General features: G+C 49.4%; 1 protein-coding gene across 1 annotated transcript in view; it reads left to right on the plus strand.

The window, feature by feature from the left end:
* Positions 1-16987: 16987 nt before the first annotated feature.
* LOC121276824 (UDP-glucuronosyltransferase 3A1-like) overlaps positions 16988-22994 on the plus strand; it is a 151445-nt gene continuing 145438 nt past the window's right edge. Inside the window, exon 1 of the mRNA XM_041185367.1 lies at positions 16988-17117. Coding sequence (XP_041041301.1) covers positions 16988-17117 — 130 coding nt within the window. The remainder of the gene's footprint in view (positions 17118-22994) is intronic.

A 22994-nucleotide genomic window follows, 5' to 3' on the forward strand; every position in this document is an offset into this window, starting at 1 on the left:
GAAACAGAATTACCTGGAAAATCTCAGCAGGTCTGGCAGCATCGGTGGAGAAGAGCAAGGTTGAAGTTTCGAGTCCTCATGACCCTTCAACAGAACTAAGTAAAAATAGGGAAGGGGTGAAATATAAGCTGGTTTAAGGGGGAGGGTGGGGTGGAGGTGAGAAGGGGGAGAGGTTGTTGGGACAAGCAAGCAGTGATAGGTGGAGATAACCAAAAGATGTCACAGACAAAAGAACAAAGAGGTGTTGAAAGTGGTGATATTATCTAAAAGAATGTGCTAATTAAGAGTTGAGAGCAGGACAGACAAGGTACAGGTAGCTCTAGTGGAGGTGGGGTGAAATAAACCATGGCTGGAATACATTTAAAAATAATGGAAATAGGTGGGAAAAAAAAAATCTATATAAACTATTGGAAAAAACAAAAAGAAGGGGGAAGAAACGTTTCCGGGTTCCTGGATGGGGATGGAGGAGGGAGATCAAGATCTAAAGTTGTTGAATTCAATATTCAGTTCGGAAGGCTGTAAAGTGCCTAATCAGAAGATGAGGTGTTGTTCCTCCAGTTTGCGTTGAGCTTCACTGGAACAATGCAGCAGGCCAAGGACAGACATGTGGACATGAGAGCAGGGTGGAGTGTTGAAATGGCAAGCGACAGGGAGGTCTGGGTCATGCTTGCGGACAGACCGAAGGTGTTCTGCAAAGCGGTCACCCAGTCTGCGTTTGGTCTCTCCAATGTAGAGAAAACCGCATTGGGAGCTACGAATGCAGTAGACTAAATTGAGGGAAGTGCACGTGAAATGCTGCTTTACTTGAAAGGAGTGTTTGGGCCCTTGGACGGTGAGGAGACAGGAAGTGAAGGGGCAGGTGTTGCATATTCTGCAGTTGCATGGGAAGGTGCCGTGGGAGGGGGTTGAGGAGTAAGGGGTGATGGAGGAGTGGACCAGGGTGTCCCGGAGGGAGAAGTCCGCCCTCACACCTTCTCCTCCCTCTCAGAAACATGATAGGGTCCCCCTTGTCCTCACTTATCACCCCACCAGCCTCCGCGTTCAAAGGATCATCCTCCACCATTTCCGCCAACTCTAGCATGATGCCACCACCAAACACATCTTCCCTTGACCTCCCCTGTCGGCATTCCATAGGGATCATTCCCTCCGGGACACCCTGGTCCACTCCTCCATCACTCCCAACACCTCAACCCCCTCCTACGGCATCTCCCCATGCCCACGCAAAAGATGTAACACCTGCCCCTTCACTTCCTCTCTCCTCACCGTCCAAGGGCCCAAACACTCCTTTCAAGTGAAGCAGCATTTCACTTGCTCTTCCCCCAACTTAGTCTACTGCATTCGTTGCTCCCAATGCGGTCTCCTCTACATTGGAGAGACCAAACGCAGACTGGGTGACCACTTTGCAGAACACCTTTGGTCTGTCTGCAAGCATTACCCAGACCTCCCTGTCTCTTGCCATTTCAACACTCCACCCTGCTCTAATGTCCACATGTCTGTCCTTGGCTTGCTGCATTGTTCCAGTGAAGCTCAACGCAAACTGGAGGAACAGCACCTCATCTTCTGACTAGGCACTTTACAGCCTTCCGGACTGAATATTGAGTTCAACAACTTTAGATCTTGAACTCCCTCCTCCATCCCCACCCCCCTTTCCATTTCTTCCTCCTCCTTTTTGTTTTTTCCAATAATATATTTCGATTTTTCTTTTCCCACCTATTTCCATTATTTTTAAATGTATTCCAGCCATGGTTTATTTCACCCCACCCCCACAAGAGCTATCTGTACCTTGTCTGTCCTGCTCTCCACTCTTAATTAGCACATTCTTTTAGATAATATCACCACCTTCAACACCTCTTTGTTCTTTTGTCTGTGACATCTTTTGGTTATCTCCAGCTATCACTGCTTGCTTGTCCCAACAACCCCCCCACCGACTCTTCCCCCCCCGCCCCCCCCCCACCCCACCCCCCACCACCACCCCGGCCCCCACCACCGCCCCCTCCTAAACCAGCTTATATTTCACCCCTTTCCTATTATTACTTAGTTCTGTCGAAGGGTCACGAGGACTCGAAACGTCAACTGTGCTCTTCTCCGCCGCTGCTGCCAGACCTGCTGAGATTTTCCAGGCATTTCTGTTTCTGTTACGCAGGGGTTTAGCCTCGCTGTTACGTCGGCCAGCGCGGCAGCAGCGATTTGCCACATGGCCAGATCCTACAGGCTGCAGTGGGAAATTCAGGGTTGGGAAGGCTTTCGGGGGGGGTATAGATCGAACAGGAGAGGGAAGACTGAGCTCCAACATTCAGAGGTCCCAGGGAACAGCTGTCTTGTGCAGCAGACACTAGAGTGAACTGTGCTTTCAACATGGCCAGGATCCAGGGATGAGGAAGGTTGGGCAAGAGGGATCCAAGCATCTTGAGGAGGTTTTAGATGGCCGGGGATGCTGGGCTGAGGTGCTGGGGTCATTGAGCTAACTTCACATCTTCTGTTCTGTTGGTCAATGTGGGTCGAAGCAATGCGAGTCTGTAAATAGTACATGGGCTCAAATATACCCCTCAACTAACATCACTAAAGAATAGTAAAACTCAGCAGGTCTGGCAGCATCTGCGGAGGGGAACACAGTTAACGTTTCGAGTCCGTATGACTCTTCAACAGAACTAAGTAAAAATAGGAATGAGGTGAAATATAAGCTGGTTTAAGCAGGGTGGGACAGGTAGAGCTGGATAGAGGGCCAGTGATAGGTGGAGATAACCAAAGGATGTCAGAGACAAAAGGACAAGGAGGTGTTGAAGATGGTTGATTATCTAAGGAATGTGGGAGTTGGTGGGCTTGTAATGAATATTGGTGGGCAAGGGTGGTGCTGTTGTCTGGCGCACTGACCTCTACCTCACAGAGGCTGAGCATCAACTCGCAGACACTTTCTCCTACCTCCCCCTGGACCATGGCCCCACCACTGAACATCAAGCCATTGTTTCCAGGAATGTTACTGACCACATCTCCTCTGGAGATTTTCCTTCCACAACTTCGAACCTCATAGTCTCCCAACCTCGGACAGCCCGCTTCTACATCCTACCCAAAATCCACAAACAGGACTGTTCCGGCACACCGATCGTGTCAGCCTGTTCCTGCGTCACGGAACTCATTTCTTGCTATCTTGACTCCATTCTCTCTCCCCTTGTCCAGTCCCTTCCCACCTACATCCGTGATTCCTCTGACACTCTGCATCACATCAAAAATTTCCAATTCCCTGTCCCCAACCGCCTCCTCTTCACCATGGACGTCCAATCCCTCTACACCTCCATCCCCCACCAGGATGGTCTGAGGGCCCTTAGCTTCTTCCTCGAACAGAGGCCCAAACAAAACCCATCCACCACTACTCTCCTCCGTCTGGCTGAACTTGTTCTCACACTGAACAATTTCTCCTTAAACGCCTCTTGCTTCCGCCATATAAAAGGTGTGGCTATGGGTACCCGCATGGGCCCCAGCTATGCCTGTCTCGTTATGGGGTATGTGGAAGTTTCCTTGTTCCAGTCCTACTCCGGCCCACTCCCACAACTCTTTCTCCGGTACATCGATGATTACTTCGGTGCTGCTTCATGCTCTCATCTGGACTGGAAAAATTTATTAATTTTGCTTCCAATTTCCACCCTTCCATCATTTTCACATGGTCCATCTCTGACATTTCCCTTCCCTTCCTTGACCTCTCTGTCTCAATCTCTGGTGATAGACTGTCCACCAATATCCATTACAAGCCTACCGACTCCCACAGCTATCTCGATTACAGCTCCACACACCCCACTTCCTGTAAGGACTCCATCCCATTCTCTCAGTTCCTTCGCCTCCGTCGCATCTGTTCTGATGATGCTACCTTCAAAAACAGTTCCTCTGACATGTCCTCCTTCTTCCTTAACCGAGGTTTACCACCCACAGTGGTTGACAGCACCCTCAACCGTGTCCAGCCCATCTCCTGCGCATCCGCCCTCACGCCTTCTCCTCCCTCCCAGAAACATGATAGGGTCCCCCTTGTCCTCACTTATCACCCCACCAGCCTCCGCATTCAAAGGATCATCCTCCGCCATTTCCGCCAACTCCAGCATGATGCCACCATCAAACACATCTTCCCTTCAACCCCCCTGGTGGCATTCTGTAGGGATCGTTCCCTCAGGGACACCCTGGTCCACTCCTCCATCACCCCCTACAACTCAACCCCCTCCCACGGCACCTTCCCATACAACCGCAGAAGATGCAACACCTGCCCCTTCACTTCCTCTCTCCTCACCGTCCAAGGGCCCAAACACTCCTTTCAAGTGAAGCAATATTTCACTTGCACTTCCCTCAAATTAGTCTACTGCATTTGTTGCTCCCAATGCGGTCTCCTCTATATTGGAGAGACCAAACACAGACTGGGTGACTGCTTTGCAGAACACCTTCGGTCTGTCCGCAAGCATGACCCAGACCTCCCTGTCACTTGCCATTTCAACACTCCACCCTGCTCTCATGCCCACATGTCTGTCCTTGGCCTGCTGCAATGTTCCAGTGAAGCTCAACGCAAACTGGAGGAACAGCACCTCATCTTCCGACTAGGCACTTTACACCTTCCAGACTGAATATTGAGCTCAACAATTTTAGATCTTGAACTCTCTCCTCCATCCCCACCCTCTTTCCGATCTCCCCCCTTTTTTTTTACTAACTTATATAGATTTTTCTTTTCCCACCATTTCTATTATTTTTAAATGTATTTCCATCCATTGTTTTATCTCCACCTTTTAGCCTATTTCGATCCCTTCCCCCCACTCCACCCCCACTAGGGCTATCTGTACCTTGCTTGTCCTGCTTTCTACCCTTAATTAGCACATTCTTTAGATAATATCACCACCTTCAACATCTCTTTGTCCTTTTGTCTGTGACATCTTTTGGTTATCTCCACCTATCACTGGCCCTCTATCCAGCTCTACCTGTACCTTAAACCAGGTTATATTTCACCTTTTTTCTATTTTTCCTTATTTCTGTTGAAGAGTCATATGATCTCAAAATGTTAACTGTGTTCCTCTCTGCAGATGCTGCCAGACCTGCTGAGTTTTTCCAGGTATTTCTATTTTTGTTTTGGATTTCCAGCATCTGCAGTTTTTTGCTTTTATCACTAAAGAATAGATTACCTGATCATTATCTCATTGCTGTTCGTGGGAGCTTGCTGTGCACCAATTGACTCCTGCATTTCCTAAGTCATTACAGTGGCTGCACCTCAAAAGTGTTTCATTGGCTGTAAAGTGCTTTGGGCATCTGAGGTTATGGAAGGGTAATGATCGATGGATGTTTTTGCGAATGGAAAACAGTTTCCAGTGGGTGTTCCTCAGGGCTCCGTGTTGGGGCCCTTGCTGTTTGTTATATATATTCATGACTTAGACTTAAATGTGGGAGGCACGATTGGGAAATTTGCAGATGATAAAAATTGGCCATATAGTTGATAGTGAAGAGGATTGCTGCTGAATCCAGGATAATATCAATAGTTTGTTTGAGTGGCCGGAGAAGTGGCAAATGGAGTTCAATCTAGAAATGAGGTAATGCATTTGGAGAGGGCAAACAAAGCCAGGGAATACTCAGTAAATGGGAAGTTACTGAGAGAGTTTGAGGAAGTGAGACACCTTGGAATGCATGTCCACGGGTCCTTGAAGGTGGCAGGACAGGTGGATAAGGTGGTAAAGAAGGCATACGGAATGCTTTCCTTTATTGGCCGAGGTATTGAATACAAAAGCAGGGATGTAATGATGGGACTGTATAAAAGGCTGGTTAGGCCACAGCTGAAATTTTCTGTACAGTTCTGGTCACCACATTACAGGAAGGACATAATTGCTGTGGAGAGAGTGCAGAGGAGATTTACAAGAATGTTGCCAGGGCTTGAAAATATATGAGGAAAGATTGGATAGGTTTGGGTTGTTTTCCTTAGAACAGATGAGGTTGAGGGGTGACCTAATTGAGGTTTACAAAATTATGAGGGGCCTGGATAGCGTACACAGGTCGTTTCCCCCGGCTGAGGGTTCAGTTACCGGGGTGGGGGGGCATGATTTAAGGTGATTGGCAGAAGGATTAGAGGGGACATGATGAAAAACTTTTTTCACCCTATGGTTCTCTGGGAGGTGCTATAAAAATGCAAGTTTTCAGTTTTAGAGAAACAAGAGGTTAAACTGTAAAGGATTGAAACTATCAAAGAGAGATAAGGAGTTTTGTAATAAAAAGGGAGATATTGTAAGAGGTGAGGGTACTGCTGTTTTGCTGTCAGATAGGGAGATAAATTGAGAGGAATTGTCTTTAGCTACGAGCATTATCTCGTAAGATAATGGACTTTAGTGTAAACTCAAATCACACAGCTAGGTAATTAAAGCACTAGAGAGTGCACAAGGATTTTGTTGTATCCCAAGCTTCCTGCCGCCTTTGTCCTTCATTCCTATCAGCTTGGGTGAGTGCTAATATCCAGATAAGAAGATGGCAGTCGGGCTAAGATTCCCAAGCTATCCTGAGGGAAAAGCTACATTGTCAGAGGTGACAGTGAAGCCCAAACCGCCTCTCTCCCTGTTCAGGAGGTTCCCAAAGAAACACAGGGCAGACAGAACAAGGAAAGGTTGGTCTTCGAATCTCACGTGCACAGAATGACTCCCCGATTCAACTACCTATCGCCAGGCACTTCAAACCAGATTGACTGCGAGAAGCAGACTGAGGTATTCTGGTGTGAACCATAGAAAAGTTACAGGGCAGAAAGAGGCCATTCAGCCCATCATGTCTACACCGGCCAAATGAAGAGAAACATGCAACTCATTTTAATCCCACTTTCCAGCTCCTGGTCTGTAGCCTTGCAGGCAGCAGCACTTCAAATGCAGATCCAGGTACCTTTTAAGTCATTCTCCAACAGAACTAAGGAAAAATAGAAAAGAGGTGAAATATAAGCTGGTTTAATGGGGGGGGGGTGGTGGGACAAGTAGAGCTGGATAGAGGGCCAGTGATAGGTGGAAATAACCAAAAGATGTCAGAGACAAAAGAACAAAGAGGTGTTGAAGGTGGTGATAATGTCTAAGGAATGTGCTAATAGGTGACATTAAGGGTAGAAAGCAGGACAAGCAAGGTAAAGATAGCCCTAGTAGGGGTGGTGATATTATCGAAGGAATGTGCTAATTAAGGGTTGAAAGCAGGACAAGCAAGGTACAGATAGCCCTAGTGGGAGTGGGGTGGGGGGAAGGGATCGAAATAGGCTAAAAGGTGGAGATAAAACAATGGATGGAAATACTTTTAAAAATAATGGAAATAGGTGGGAAAAGAAAAATCTATATAAACTACTGGAAAAAAAGGGGGATTTGAAAGGGGGTGGGGATGGAGGAAAGAGTTCATGATCTAAAGTTGTTGAACTCAATATTCAGTCTGGAAGGCTATAAAGTGCCTAGTCAGAAGATGAGGTGCTGTTCCTCCTGTTTAAGTTCAGCTTCACTGGAATAACACAAACAGGACTGTCCCAGTAGACCAAATGTGTCAGCCTGTTCCTGCCCCATGGAACTCATTTCTTCCTATCTTGACTCCATTCTCTCTCCCCTTGTCCAGTCCCTTCCCACCTACATCCATGATTCCTCTGACACCTTACATCATAACAACAATTTCCAATTCCCTGGCCCCAACCGCTTCCTCTTCACCATGGACGTCTAATCCCTCTACACCTCCATCCCCCACCAGGATGGTCTGAGGGCCCTTAGCTTCTTCCTCAAACAGAGGCCCGAACAATCCCCATCCACCACTACTCTCCTCCGTCTGGCTGAACTTGTTCTCACACTGAACAATTTCTCCTTTAACTCCTCTCACTTCCTCCAAATAAAAGGTGTGGCTATGGGTACCCACATGGGCCCCAGCTATGCCTGTCTCTTTATGGGGTATGTGGAACATTCCTTGTTCCAGACCTACTCCGGCCCCCTCCCACAACTCTTTCTCTGGTACATCGATGATGACTTTGGTGCTGCTTCATGCTCTCATCTGGACTGGAAAAATTTATTAATTTTGCTTCCAATCTCCACCCCTCCATCATTTTCACATGGTCCATCTCTGACACTTCCCTTCCCTTCCTTGACCTCTCTGTCTCAATCTCTGGTGATAGACTGTCCACCAATATCCATTACAAGCCTACCGACTCCCACAGCTACCTCGACTACACTCCTCACACCCCGCTTCCTGTAAGGACTCCATCCCATTCTCTCAGTTCCTTCGCCTCCGTCGCATCTGTTCTGATGATGCCACTTTCCAAAACAGTTCCTCTGACATGTCCTCCTTCTTCCTTAACCAAGGTTTTCCACCCACGGTCGTTGACAGCGCCCTCAACCATGTCCGGCCCATCTCCCGCGCATCCGCCCTCACGCCTTCTCCTCCCTCCCAGAAACATGATAGGGTCCCCCTTGTCCTCACTTATCACCCCACCAGCCTCCGCATTCAAAGGATCATCCTCCGCCATTTCCACCAACTCCAGCATGATGTCACCTCCAAACACATCTTCCCTTCACCCTCCCCGGCAGCAATCCGTAGGGATCGTTCCCTCCGGGACACCCTGGTCCACTCCTGCATCATCCCCTACACCTCAACCCCCTCCCATGGCACCTTCCCATGCAACTGCAGAAGGTGCAACACCTGCCCCTTTACTCCCCCTCTCCTCACCGTCCAAGGGCCCAAACACTCCTTTCAAGTGAAGCAATATTTCACTTGCATTTCCCTCAATTTAGTCTACTGCATTCGTTGCTCCCAATGTGGTTTCCTCTACATTGGAGAGACCAACGCAGACTGGGTAACCGCTTTGCAGAACACCTTCAGTCTGTCCGCAAGCATGACCCAGACCTCCCTGTCTCTTGCCATTTCAACACTCCACCCTGCTCTCATGCCCACATGTCCGTCCTTGGCTTGCTGCAATGTTCCAGTGAAGCTCAACGCAAACTGGAGGAACAGCAACTCATCTTCCGACTAGGCACTTTACAGCCTTCCGGACTGAATAATGAGTTCAACAATTTTAGATCATGAACCCTCTCCTCCATCCCCACCCCCTTTCAAATCCCCCTTTTTTTCCAATAATTTATATAGACTTTTCTTTTCTTTTGGTTTCTGAAATTACTTTTTTAATAAATTTTGATAAGTTGCCATGTCTTATGGCATTTCATTACTTCTAGAGGTGGATGGGAACCCATGATGTTATCAGTGAGTTGCTTGACATTGAGCTTGATTGACAAGGGCCTTAGTTAATGTTCCTATCCAGGCAGATTTAACACTCAGGTATCAAGTATAGAGATTGCAGACCTGGTGTGTGTTGAAGGTCCATCTGTGGTGGGCTAGCTGAAGGTTCTTTGGATTGAAGCCTCCCGGGTGTTCCTGCCTCCCTGGAGTATACCTGGGTCAGCATCTATCCCTTCAGCCTTCTCCTGTGTGTACTCATCCTCGGACTCACTGCTGGACTCATTGTGTGCATCCAGAGCAACTGTGTCCACGACTTCCTCATCCACTGCGCCACCCCTTTTCACCATCAGATTGTGGAGAGCTCAGATGCAACCACTGTCACCGACACACAATCTGGGGGGTACTGGAGTGTTCTGTTGAAGAGTCATACGAACTCAAAACATTAACTGTGTTCCTCTCCGTATTTGCTGCCAGACCTGCTGAGTTTTTCCGGGTATTTTTATTTTATGGAATACTCTGCAGTCTTTCCATGTTGCATCCCTCCAAGAATTGAGTTTTGCTCAATTCTGGCCTCTTAATCATCCAAGATATTTTGCTCCATCCTTTGAATCACAGATTCTCACAATGCAGAAGAGGCCCTTTGGCCCATCGAGTCTGCACCGACACGTGAGAAACATCTGACCTACCTACTTAACCCCATTTACCAGCACCTGGCCTATAGCCTTGAATGTTATGACGATGCCAAGTGCTCATCCAGGTACTTTTTAAAGGATGTGAGGCAACCCGCCTCCACCACCCTCCCAGGCAGCTCATTCGAGACTGTCACCACCCTCTGGGCAAAAAAGTTTTTCCTCACATCCCCCCTAAACCTCCTGCCCCTCACCTTGAACTTATGCCCCCTCGTGACTGACCCTTCAACTAAGGGGAACAGCTGCTCCCTATCCACCCTGTCCATGCCCCTCATAATCTTGTACACCTCGATCAGGTCGCCCCTCAGTCTTCTCTGCTCCAACGCAAACAACCCAAGTCTATCCAACCTCTCTTCATAACTTAAATATTTCATCCCAGGCAATATCCTGGTGAATCTCCTCTGCACCCCCTCCAGTGCAATCACATCCTTCCTATAATGTGGCGACCTGAACTGCACACAGTACTCCAGCTGTGGCCTCACCAAGGTTCTATACAACTCCAACATGACCTCCCTACTTCTGTAATTTATGCCTCAATTGATAAAGGCAAGTGTCCCATATGCCTTTTTCACCATCCCACTAACATGCCCCTCTGACTTCAAAGATCTATGGACACACACACCAAGGTTCCTTTGTTCCTCAGAACTTCCTTGTGTCATGCCATTCATTGAATACTTCCTTGTCAAATTACTCCTTCCAAAGTGTATCACCTCACACTTTTTAGGGTTAAATTCCATCCATCACTTATCTGCCCATTTGAACATCCCATCCAAATCTTCCTGTAGCCTAAGACATTCAACCTCACTGTTAACCACCCGGCCAAACTTTTTGTCATCCACAAACTTACTAATCCTACCCCCCACATAGTCATCTATGTCGTTTATATAAATGACAAATAATAGGGGACACAGCACAGATCCCTGTGGTACGCCACTGGACACTGGCTTCCAGTCACTTTAGTCATCACCCTCTATCTCCTACAACCAAGCCAATTTGGAATCCACCTTATCAAATTACCCTGTATCCCATGTGCATTTGCCTTCTTTATAAGTCTCCCATGTGGGGACCTTGTCAAAGGCTTTGCTGAAATCCATATAAACTACATCAACTGCACTACCCTCATCTACACATCTGGTCACCTCCTCAAAAAATTCAATCAAATTTGTTAGCCTTAACCTCCCTCTGACAAAGCCATGCTGACTATCCCTGATCAAACCTTGCCTCTCCAAGTGGAGATAGATTCTCTCCTTCAGAATTTTCTCCAATAGTTTCCCTACCACTGACGTGAGACTCACGGGCCTGTAGTTCCCTGGCTTACCTCTACAACCCTTCTTAAATAGCGGAACCACATTAGCTGTTCTCCAGTCCTCTGGCACCTCCCCCGTGGCCAGAGAGGAATTAAAAATTTGGGTCAGAGCCCCTGCGATCTCCTCCCTTGCCTCCCTCAGCAGTCTGAGACACAAATCATCTGGACCTGGAGATTTGCCCACTTTTAAGCCTGCCAACACCTCCAATACCTTGTCACCCCCTTTATCAATTTGCTTAAGAATCTCACAGTCTCTCTCCCCGAGCTCGATACCTTCATCCTCATTCTCTTGGGTGAAGACGGATGTGAAGTATTCATTGAACACTCTCGCGATGTCCTCTGGTTCCACCCATAGATTGCCCCCTTGGTTCCTAATGTGCACTACTCTTTCCCTGGTTATCCTCTTCCCATTGATATACTTATAGAATATCTTGGGATTTTCCTTACTTTTGCCAACCAGAGCTTTCTCATATCCCCTCTTTGCTCTCCTAATTGCTTTTTTAAGCTCCAGCCTGCACTGTCTGTACTCCACTAATGCCTCCACTGATTTGTTTCCCTTGTACCTGCTAAAAGCCTCTCTTTTCCTTCTCATCGTAACCTGAATATCTCTGGTCATCCATGGTTCTCTGGGCTTGTTACTCCTTCCTATCATCCTAGAGGGAACATGTTGAGCCTGTACCCTCCCCATTTCCTTTCTAAACAACCCCCACTGCTCCTCTGTAGATTTCCCCACAAGTAGCTGTTCCCAGTCTACCTTGGCCAGATCCTGCCTTATTTTACTAAAATCCACCCTCCCCCAATCCAAAACATGTTTTTGCAACTTGTCAATTTCTTTGTCCACAACAAACTTAAACTGTACCATGTTGTGGTCACTATCACTAAAATGCTCCCCCTCCCACCACCTCAGCCACCTGTCCGGCTTCATTCCCAGAATTAGGTCCAGCAATGCGCCGTCCCTTGTTGGACCCTCTACATATTGAACTAAAAAGTTCTCCTGTGCACATTTCAAGAAATCCGTTCCATCCAAGCCTTTAACATTATGTCTATCCCAATTAATGTTGGGAAAGTTGAAATCACCTAATATAATTACCCTATTGTTATTGTTTTTACACACCTCCACAAATTGTGCACATATTTGCTCCTCAATTTCCCACTGACTATCTGGGGGTCTATGATAAACACCTAGTAATGTGACTGCCCCTGTTTTATTCCTAAGCTCTACCCACAAAGCTTTATTCGATGCCCCCTCCAAGATATTATCTCTCCTTACTGCGGTAACTGACTCCTTAACTAATAATGCAATGCCTCCTCCTCTTTTACCCCCTCCCCTGTCTCGCCTGAAGATTCTATATCCCAGAATGTTGAGCTGCCAATCCTGCCCTTCCCTCAACCATGTCTCAGTAATGGCTACTATATCACAATTCCACATGTCAATCCTCACCCTTAACTCATCTGTTTTACCTGTAACACTCCTGGCATCCAGCCTTGCCTTACTCCTTTGAAGCTTAATGCAGCTGTACTCCCTCTGATTTGATTGGTTTACTGTATTATGATGTGCCCCTATTCTGGTAACATTCTGTGTCCCCTCCCGCTGCTGAATTAGTTTAAACTCCTCCCAACAGCACTAGCAAACCCGCCCGCAAGAATGTTAGTCCCACTCTGGTTCAGATGTAGACCGTCCCGCTTATATAGGTCCCACCTTCCCCAGAAACGGTCCCAGTGATCCAGGAATCTAAAACCCTCCCTCCTGCACCAACTCTTAAGCCACGTATTCATCTGCCCTATTCTCCTATTTCTGAGCTCGCTAGCACATGGCACTGGGAGTAATCCAGCGATTACAACCTGAGAGGTCTTGCTTTTTAGTCTACTGCCTAACTCCCGAAATCCTTGCAACTGTGCATTCAGCTTCCCGGACTTTTCTCTCCGCCTCCCTACCGCTCCCCACCCCATCACCCACCCCCAACCCCCTGCCAATCCACCCCCCCCCCCACCCCCCCCCACCCCCACTTCCTCCTTGAAGAGAATCCTTAAGACCTACCTCTACGACCAAGCTTTCAGGCAGACGTGGGCCAATGTCAGATTTTGCCTTGTAACATCCCCCCCCCCACTGTGAAGTGCTGTAAGGTGTTTCACTACTGTAAAGGTACAATACAAATTCAAATTGTCCTTTTGTTGCAACTTCAATGCAAACGAACTCAACCGTGCTTTCCAAATCTTTGTCAGGAACACGTTAAAAGGTTTTTATTTTATCAAACTGACTGGTAATTGCTTGTGGTTGCGGGTTGCACAATGAAGCTAATTGTTTAATGTGAAGGCGTGGGTTGTCCTGGAATACAGAAGGTCTTGGCAAATTTCCCTTCCCTCTTGTATCCTTGCCAGTTGATCAAAGGGAGAATAAACCCTCACCCACCCTTTACCCACCTCGCTGATTGGATGCCCTGTGGTGAATGAGCTGCCATCAGCTCCAGGGACTTGGGAAAACAAAACTTCACCTTCACCCTCAAGAAACAACAAGCAGGAAGAGCGAAACTGGGTGAGCTCCAGTTCTGATTTCCTCGTTTACATGTTTGAATGATCAGCAGATTGCACCAGAGAACACATGAGCCAGCCAGACTCGCCCCAGGGTTATACACTGGGTCAAGGAAGACCCAAGGCCCAAGATTTTCCGTTTGGCAGGCGGGCGGAGCGGGCGCGGACGCGGGCAACATTGGACCCGGTCGCCGCCAGCGATCGGGGCCGCGCCGCCATTTTTGATCGGCCCGCCCAGCGCATTTCCGACTCCCGTGGAGAGAGCTGGAGTCTGAAGTTTGCGGCAGGCGTGTAGAGATCGCCAGGTCCAATAGTGTCCCGGCAGCCTGTTTAAAAAACAGGCCTGACAGCCTCCTGGTAGGCTATTCACTATGGCCAGCTGTAGGTGGCACCGCAGGGGGTCTGCACAGCAGGTTAACGTAGAGGGAAGGCCAGAGGAGGAGGGCCAGGCTGCAGGGTGTGGGTCAGGAGGAGGGCCAGGCTGCAGGGTGTGGGTCAGGAGGAGGGCCAGGCTGCAGGGTGTGGGTCAGGAGGAGGGCCAGGCTGCAGGGTGTGGGTCAGGAGGAGGGCCAGGCTGCAGGATAGGCCAGCAGGGGGGGGCCAATGTGCCCCTCACTTTTCTGACGACTGCCTTGCTGTCCTCCTCGAGGAGGTGGCAGCACAGCGGGAGGTGTTGGTCCCCCCAGGATGGGAGGAGGAGGCCCTCCCCCCCCACCAACATGACGAAACGTGCCTGGGAGGAGGTGGCGGAGGTGGTGAGCTACCGCGATGTGGTGCGGTGCACCTGGATCCACTGCCGTAAGCGCTTCAATGATTGGTTGCGCTCTGGCAGGGTGAGTACAATGTTGGCATCGGGCATTTAGCCCAGCAGGTAGCCTTAGCCTTTGAGGCCCCACCCCATCCCCCCCCAAGTCTTAGTGTCGTGACTACATTGAATCATGTTGGGCATATGTCACATGCTGGGTGGGTAAGCAGATAGTGATCATGCTTACGTCAGCCTGAGTGGTTCATGAAGAGATGGGTTCTCCTCCGCACCATGTGTTGCTCTAAGTCGCACATGACTAGTCTGGGGGCAACCTGCAGGAGATGCAGCTAGGCCCATACTCAGAACTCCAGCACGTGTCCGATTCAGGGTGATGAGATGGTGGAAGGGGAGCCTCAAGGTCTCGTGGCCAAGGGCCATTTGCTGCCCTCGACACTGCACCCAGTTGCGCCTCCTTGGCATGGGAGCTAAGCCTGTGTGTTTCTGAGAGTGTTGGAGGCAGAATGTGTCCAAGGTAACCATTGCGGGGGGAGAGTTGGGAGCAGCTGTACTATATTTTTGTGACTGATCAGCAGTGGCAGGGAGAGGAGGTGCTGGAGGCCTCAGCTGGGCCACAGTGGTTGGGGTACGGCGTGCGTGTGCAGAGTACAAGAGCGATTAGCCCCAGTGAATGGCCTTCTCTGTTTTGCAGGAGAAAAATGCTCACAATGCTTATGAGCGTTTGTGGACTGGAGGTGGCCAGACCCAGTTGCTGATTTTAAGCCATTTTGAGCAGGAGGCCCTGGAGCTTGAGAGTTACCATGCGCCCAGGTCCACAGGTGTCGGTGAGGCTGGGGTGGAGTGGCCAGGTATCTGAGGCCCACGGTCCCATCCGCTCTGTCTTCCCACCATCCAAAGCACTGCTGATTGTTGCAATCGTTAATGCAGCAACACAGCTCATTCACAGACTGATACAGTCAGACGTGTGGGTCATAGACAAAGGTCCCTCGGCCCTTCGAAGATGCACGTGTCTAGCACCTTCCAAAGTCTCCTTATCCCATTTCTGACCACTATCCCCATGGCCTTGCATGCCAGGGCATCGCAACTGCACATCCAAATACTTATTACATGTTAGGGGCGTTTCTGTGTCCACCACCCTTTCAGGTGTATGTCCCACATTACCGTGTGTAAAAGTTCCTCATCACCTCACCTGTCAACCTCATGTCCCTTACCTTAAATAAATGTCACCAGGTTAGTCAAGAGGATAAGTTCCTTTCTGTCCACCCGATCTATGCCCCTCGTAATGTTATAAACCTCAATAATATCACCCCTCATCTCCTCTGCTCCATGGCAAATATCCCCAGTCCATGCTCTGTGTCCTCATAACTCCAACTCTCCAGCCCAGCATGCATCCTGGTCAGTGACCTCTGCACTCTCTCCACTCCAATCACATCCCTCCCATGAAGCGCTGGTCACAACTGCACTCAACACTATAGCTGTGGCCTCGGTAGCGTTTTCTACACTTGCAACATGACCTCCCTGTTCCTACATTCTATTCCTTGGCTAATAAAGGCAAGTATGGCTTTTACCTTCTTAAAATCCTTATGTCCCTGTCCTACTACCTTATTAGGCCTGTCGACATGCCCAGCAAGGTCCCTCTAATCATCCTTACTTACCACGGTCCTACCATTCCTCGTGTATCCTCATACCTTATTTCTCCTGTTCAACTGCATCACCTCACACTTATCCTCACAACATTCCATGTGACATTCCTTAGGCCATCTGACCAGCCCATCTGTATCCGCCTGTAATGTTTGGGCCTCCACCTGACCATTTGCCACCCCACCAATGTTCATCTCCTTAGGTTCAGGAATGTTGAGCGCATTATGATCCTGGGGGACAGGGATGAAGTGTGTCACTGTGTGGACACTAACTGATCCACTGTCCTTATTGTTATTTTCAGCATCATCAGGGGCTGGTGACCAGGCTCCATTACAGACGCCCCCTCTCACACCTGAGGGCCCTGAACTGTCACCCACATCACACCATTTCTGCGAGGCAGACACCAGGCTTCGGTGGGCATTGCAACATCAGCTAGTGTCCCGGGGTACAGTGGAGAGGGCACAGACAGACAGTGCCCATGGCACCAGCAGCCAGAGGACTGCAGAGTACCAGGCACAGGCTGAGTCAGTGCCTGATGATGTGCCTCTGGAGTTGTCCGTGACGCAGCAATTGCAGGAAATGCAGCCGGGTGTGTGGGAGCATCTGGGAGTGTTGCATGAGACTACGCTTCTCCCGGTGTCCGTGTTAGAGGAGTCCACGCGAAGCATGAGTGATGCCATGAGCCTCATGTCAGAACGTCAGGCTTCCTCCATGGAGAGAGTGGCGACTCTCATGGAGGGGGACTTCCAGGAGAATAACCAGCTACTCCTGGGATTGCGCTCGGACCTGCAAGCCCTCACAGTGCCATTGGCCACAGCTGGTCATTGGCAACATGGGAGATGGTCTGGACACCAAGTTTCCCAGCTCGGTCCCCATCCATTGATGACGAGCAGGGAGGTCCGAGACGACCTCACGTTGGCACAGCAGCTGTTCGTCGTCTATGTGGGCTCCTCTCAGGGCGCTCCAGATGATGGCAGCAGCTCCGCCCCCCTGCTAGTGACCGTGGCATCTGGTGAGGCCACGGCAATGGGGGAGATGCCAGCTGTGGCACTGGCTGCTCCCTCCCAGGTGGGGCCAGCACAGGCTCCACCAAGGTCATCGAGGCCAACAGGACAGCAGAGTCAGCAGGCTGGATCAGATGCCACTCCGAGCGGTGGGGCAGCAGCAAGATGTAGCAGCTGTAAACGTGAGCATAAGGCACCTTGGACACATCACAGGTTTCTCACTGGTGCTTTTGTGTTGGCCCAAGATTAGGGAATTATTATTTATTGCTGCTGTAAAAATATTTTGCTTTCATTCTGTTGCACCATATCATGGATGAAATTAAATCCAGATGTGTTACCATGGCTGAGGGTGTCTCCTTTGTGCTGCATTTGAATGTTTTACAGACATGTCATGAGTGTTTGATTGGACATTGAGGTTTTTGTCCAAAGCCCTTGGTTGCAGCTGATGAAGTGGCAGATGTAGCACTTCAGTGCCCAGTATGGAAGTACCAGGCAATGCTGGTCCTCCTGATCCATCTGTGTGGATCTAGCTGAAGGTTCGTTGGATTAAACTCTATGGATGTCCCAGCTCCTTGGTGTAGTCCCGGGTCAGCGTCTACCCCCTCAGCATTCCCCTGTGCTCCCTCATCCTCCGAATCAGTGCTGGACTCATCATGTGCAGCCACAACCACTGCATCAATGTCTTCATCGTCCACTGCGTCCCCCCGTTTCCAGCGCCAGATTGTGCAGAGCGCAGCATGCAACCACTGTCACTGACACACAATCTGGGGGTATTGAAGTGCACCCCCTGAGCAGTCCAGGCATCGGAAGCGCATCTTGAGAAGACCGATGGCTCTCTCCACCACAGCCCTTGTGGAGACGTGGCTCCTATTGTACCGCTGCTCAGCTTCTGTTCTTGGATGGTGGAGAGGCGTCATGAGCCACCTTCTGAGGGGATAGCCCTTGTCACCCAGCAGCCATCCATACAGCCGGGCTGGAGCACTGAAGAGCCCCAGCACCTGGGAGTGTCTGAGGATGTAGGTGTTGTGGGAGCTGCCTGGGTACCTTACACAGACTTGTAGAATCAGCATCCTGTGGTCACACACTATCTGCACGTTCATGGAGTGGAAGCCCTTCCTGTTGATGAAGGCACTGGGCTCACCTGCTGGTGCCTTGATGGCCACATGTGTACAGTCTATAGCACCCTGGACACGGGGGAAGCCAGCAATGGCCACGAAGCCTCTGGCTCACTGTGTCTGACTTGCCTGGTCGCAACGGAAGTGGATGAAGGTCAATGCCCGTCTGAACAGAGTGTCTGTGACCTGCTTCACACAAGTGTGGACGGCTGATTGGAAGACACACAAAGATCACCCACCAACACCCGGAAGGAGCCAGAGGCATAAAAGTTGAGGACAGCTGTGACCTTCAGAGCTACTGGCATGGGGTGTCCACCCACAGTTAGTGGAGATCTCAGGCCCAATCATCTGACAGATATAGTTGACTTTCTCCCTTGAGAGATGGAGCCTCCTTCGGCACTGCACCTCAGACATATTGAGGTAGCTGCTTCGCCGCCTGTAAACCCTGGCAGCAGGATAGTGGCAACTTCTGTGGCTCCTTCCACCTTGGACTACCTCTTGGCCCTGCTCCCCTTGTGTCTGCGCCTGTCCTCCCAAAGGTGGCTCCCCTGGAGGCTGATTGTGCATTCCTGGCCTCCTCCTCATTCTAGTCCTCTCTTCCTTCTCAGAGGAGCTGCCTCCAGTGGAGATGTCAGAACCCATACCCCCAGGCTAAAGGGAGGCCACTGGAAAGCTGCAGGCCCGATAAAGATTCCTGACTGCAGAGAGCTGAGCTGAAGCTTCAAAGTACAGAGAAAGCTGCTGGAATTCGTTCTGAACTGCTACATGTCACACAGGCTAGGTTAAAAAACTTTCTGCAATAAATACACTCAGAACCCCACTGAGCCCTCTTATCCCGCCCTGCAGTCCTCTTCAGAATGCCATCTGCTCACCCCAAATTGACATCGCCACCCTCTGTGAGACCCACCTTCCTGGGGAGGGGCAGCTGAAGAAACAAGCAGGGACTTACACCTTCTAGTGGAAACCGGATTGTTGCTTTCATCATTTGGGGTGCATGAAACCAGTGATATCATCACAAAGAAGAGTGTAAAGCTTCCAGAAACAATCAGATAAATTGGGATCAAATATTGCTTGGTGGATGAGCTTTCTTACCCACCTGCCTGTTGTGCCCATGTGCCAAGCCGAAGATCGCACGGGTGCCTGAAAATCGGCGACGATTGCCGAGTTAAGGGCCTTAACTAGCCAATTATTTAATGGCACTTCATCGTGCGCCCGCCCACCTAAATATCGCGATGGCGGCTGGTGACATCGGGACACTCGCCCAACATCACCGCGCATCATTATATGTGCTGACGTCACCCTGAAAATTCTGCCCCAAGTGATCATTCGCCCACTTCAGTCAAAATCTCTGATCATTTCCTTAACTCTTTCCAAGGTTCAGTCTCCCTCCTGCACCCTGTCTTCTGGCAGTGCAGAGATGAAAGGGGCAGCATCAACACTGAGACAATGGACAGGGAGCTTTACTCTGTATCTACCCCCATTCTGTACCTGTCCTGGGAGTGTTTGATGGGGACAGTGTAGAGGGAGCTTTACTCTGTATCTAACCCCGTGCTGTACCTGTCCTGGGAGTGTTTGATGGGGACAGTGTAGAGGGAGTTTTACTCTGTATCTAACCCCGTGCTGTACCTGGCCTGGGAATGTTTGATGGGGACAGTGTAGAGGGAGCTTTACTCTGTATCTAACCCCGTGCTGTACCTGTCCTCGGAGTGTTTGATGGGGACAGTGTAGAGGGAGCTTTACTCTGTATCTAACCCCGTGCTGTACCTGTCCTGGGAGTGTTTGATGGGGACAGTGTAGAGGGAGATTTACTCTGTATCTAACCCCGTGCTGTTCCTGTCCTGGGATTGTTTGATGGGGACAGTGTAGAGGGTTTTACTCTGTATCTAACCCCGTGCTGTACCTGTCCTGGGAGTGTTTGATGGGGACAGTGTAGAGGCAGCTTTACTCTCTATCTAACCCCATGCTGTACCTGCCCTGGGAGTGTTTGATGGGGACAGTGTAGCGGGAGCTTTACTCTGTATCTAACCCCGTGCTGTACCTGTCCTGGGAGTGTTCGATGGGGACAGTGTAGAGTGAGCTTTACTCTGTATCTAACCCCGTGCGGTACCTGCCCTGGGAGTGTTTGATGGGGACAGTGTAGCGGGAGCTTTACTCTGTATCTAACCCCGTGCTGTACCTGTCCTGGGAGTGTTTGATGGGGACAGTGTAGAGGGAGTTTTACTCTGTATCTAACCCCGTGCTGTACCTGGCCTGGGAATGTTTGATGGGGACAGTGTAGAGGGAGATTTACTCTGTATCTAACCCTGTGCTGTATCTGTCCTGGGAGTGTTTGATGAGGACAGTGTAGCGGGAGATTTACTCTGTATCTAACCCCGTGCTGTACCCGTCCTGGGAGTGTTTGATGGGGACAGTGTAGAGGGAGCTTTACTCTGTATCTAACCCCGTGCTGTCCCTGTCCTGGGAGTGTTTGATGGGGACAATGTAGAGGGAGATTTACTCTGTATCTAACCCCGTGCTGTACCTGTCCTGGGAGTGTTTGATGGGGACAGTGTAGAGGGTGCTTTACTCTGTATCTAACCCCGTGCTGTACCTGTCCTGGGAGTGTTTGATGGGGACAATGTAGAGGGAGATTTACTCTGTATCTAACCCCGTGCTGTACCTGTCCTGGGAGTGTTTGATGGGGACGGTGTAGAGGGAGCTTTACTCTGTATCTAACCCCGTGCTGTACCTGTCCTGGGAGTGTTTGATGGGGACAGTGTAGATGGAGATTTGCTCTGTATCTAACCCCGTGCTGTACCTGCCCTGGGAGTGTTTGATGGGGACAGTGTAGAGGGAGCTTTACTCTGTATCTAACCCCGTGCTATACCTGTCCCGGGAGTATTTGATTTGATTTTCCCCAAGTTTGTTCAATGACAGATGGAGTGTACGAGATCACAATTTTACTCTGGAATTGAAACAAGTCAGAGGGACAGAGACAGCACAGAGTGGACAGCACAGTGTGACACCAGGAGTTTCCTGTGTGAAGTAGTATTAATTTGATCTCCCCCGAAGTCTATTTTTTTCTTTAATTTTGAAATTAACTAATAATTATCATTTAACTTAAGAGGCAAGTTAAGTTTCTTCTAGTCTTGAACTGGGATGTACAAGCTCTCTGAGAGCAGCTGGACCTCGTTCCGGGGAGAAGGCGGGAGAATGGTGTTAAGACACTTATCAGCCATGATTGAATGGCGGAGCAGACCCGATGGGCCGAATGGCCTAATTTCTGCTCCTATGTATTATGGTCTATGGTCTTAATTAGCTAGCTAGCTTAAACTTGTTTATGAGCTTTACTCAAGTTATTTTTCATTGCTGTCTGATTGTATTGAGTGTCAAGCTGGGTATTTGGTGAGTGAGGGAGTTTGGTGAAGAGGAGGCCTATAAATTAATTAATGAAAATAAATTTAATTAACCCACTAATTTGTCAGGAGGGGTGATGTGTCACAGCTGCAACATATGGGAGTTCCTGGGTGCTGCGGCAATTGATGGCAATCACAATTCAGTGTCTGTGGCTTGAGGAGCTTTGGTTCAGGGTTAATGAGTTGGAGGCCGAGCTGCAGACATTGCCACACATCAGGGAGGGGGAAAGTTACTCAGTTCCAGAGGGAGGTCACATCACTTAGGTTAGCTTTGTCTGATTTGGTCAGTGGTCAGGGATGGGCGCGTGATTGTGAGACAGGTAGGGAAGGGGATCGAGAAGGGACAAGTGGTGGAGTCTGAGCACTTGGAATTGAGCAACAAGTCTGAGGTTCTTGCAGCTTGCATGGATAAGAGTAAGGGCTGCATTACGGATGAGCAACTGACCAGGGCACCATGGTACAGGAAGCTCAAGGAAGGAATGTAGTGGTACTCAGGAACCGTATAGTCAGGGGCATAGACACTGTTCTCTGCAGCTGAGAGCGATAATCCATTAGGCTGTGTTGCCTGCCAGGGTTTGGGACATCTACTCAGGGCTGGTGAGGAACTTAGTGGGTGGGGGACAATCCAGTTGTCATAGTGCATGTAGGTACCAACAACACAAGTAGAATTGGAAAGAGGTTCTGCATAGAGAGCATGAGGAACTAGGCACCAAATTAAGAAGCAGAACCTCAAAAGGTAATAATCTCTGGATTATTACCCGAGTCAAGTGCAAATTGGCACATCAATTAGAGATGAATGGGTAGCTCAAAGACTGGCGTAGGAGAAGTGGGCTCCAGTTTGTGGGGCACTGACACCAGTGCTGGGGAAAGTGGGATCTGTACCAATGGGACAGACATCACCTGAGCCGTGATGGGACCAGTGTTCTAGCGACCATGTAGCTATAGAGGTAGAGAGGGTTTTAAACTAAACAAGTTGGGGGGGGGGGTGGTGCAGGGAAGGGATCATGTAGGGGAAGATTAAGTAAATTAAACTGAAATGACAAGGCAACAGGTCAAGGTAGCAATAAAGGTAATGGTAATCAGAGTATGGCAGGAAAGGACGTTGATTGCAAATTTAAGAGCGTGCCAGTGGATAGGGCTGTCACTTAATAAGAGGCTATAGCAGAATTAGCCCAGGCTGGCCTGAGCACTTGGAATTAAGCAACAAGTTTGAGCTTCTTACAGCTTGCATGGATAAGAGTGAGGGCTGCATTACGATGAGCAACTGATTATGGGCAAACTTCTCTCACATTGCCCCTTATATAATATTTCTGTCAGTATATTGGGTTAGTAAACCCCCATATCTAATGCTTCTACCAAGGCCAGCGTTTCTGCA

The sequence above is a fragment of the Carcharodon carcharias genome, chromosome 4 (assembly GCF_017639515.1).
Source record: "Carcharodon carcharias isolate sCarCar2 chromosome 4, sCarCar2.pri, whole genome shotgun sequence".
NCBI lineage: Eukaryota > Metazoa > Chordata > Chondrichthyes > Lamniformes > Lamnidae > Carcharodon > Carcharodon carcharias.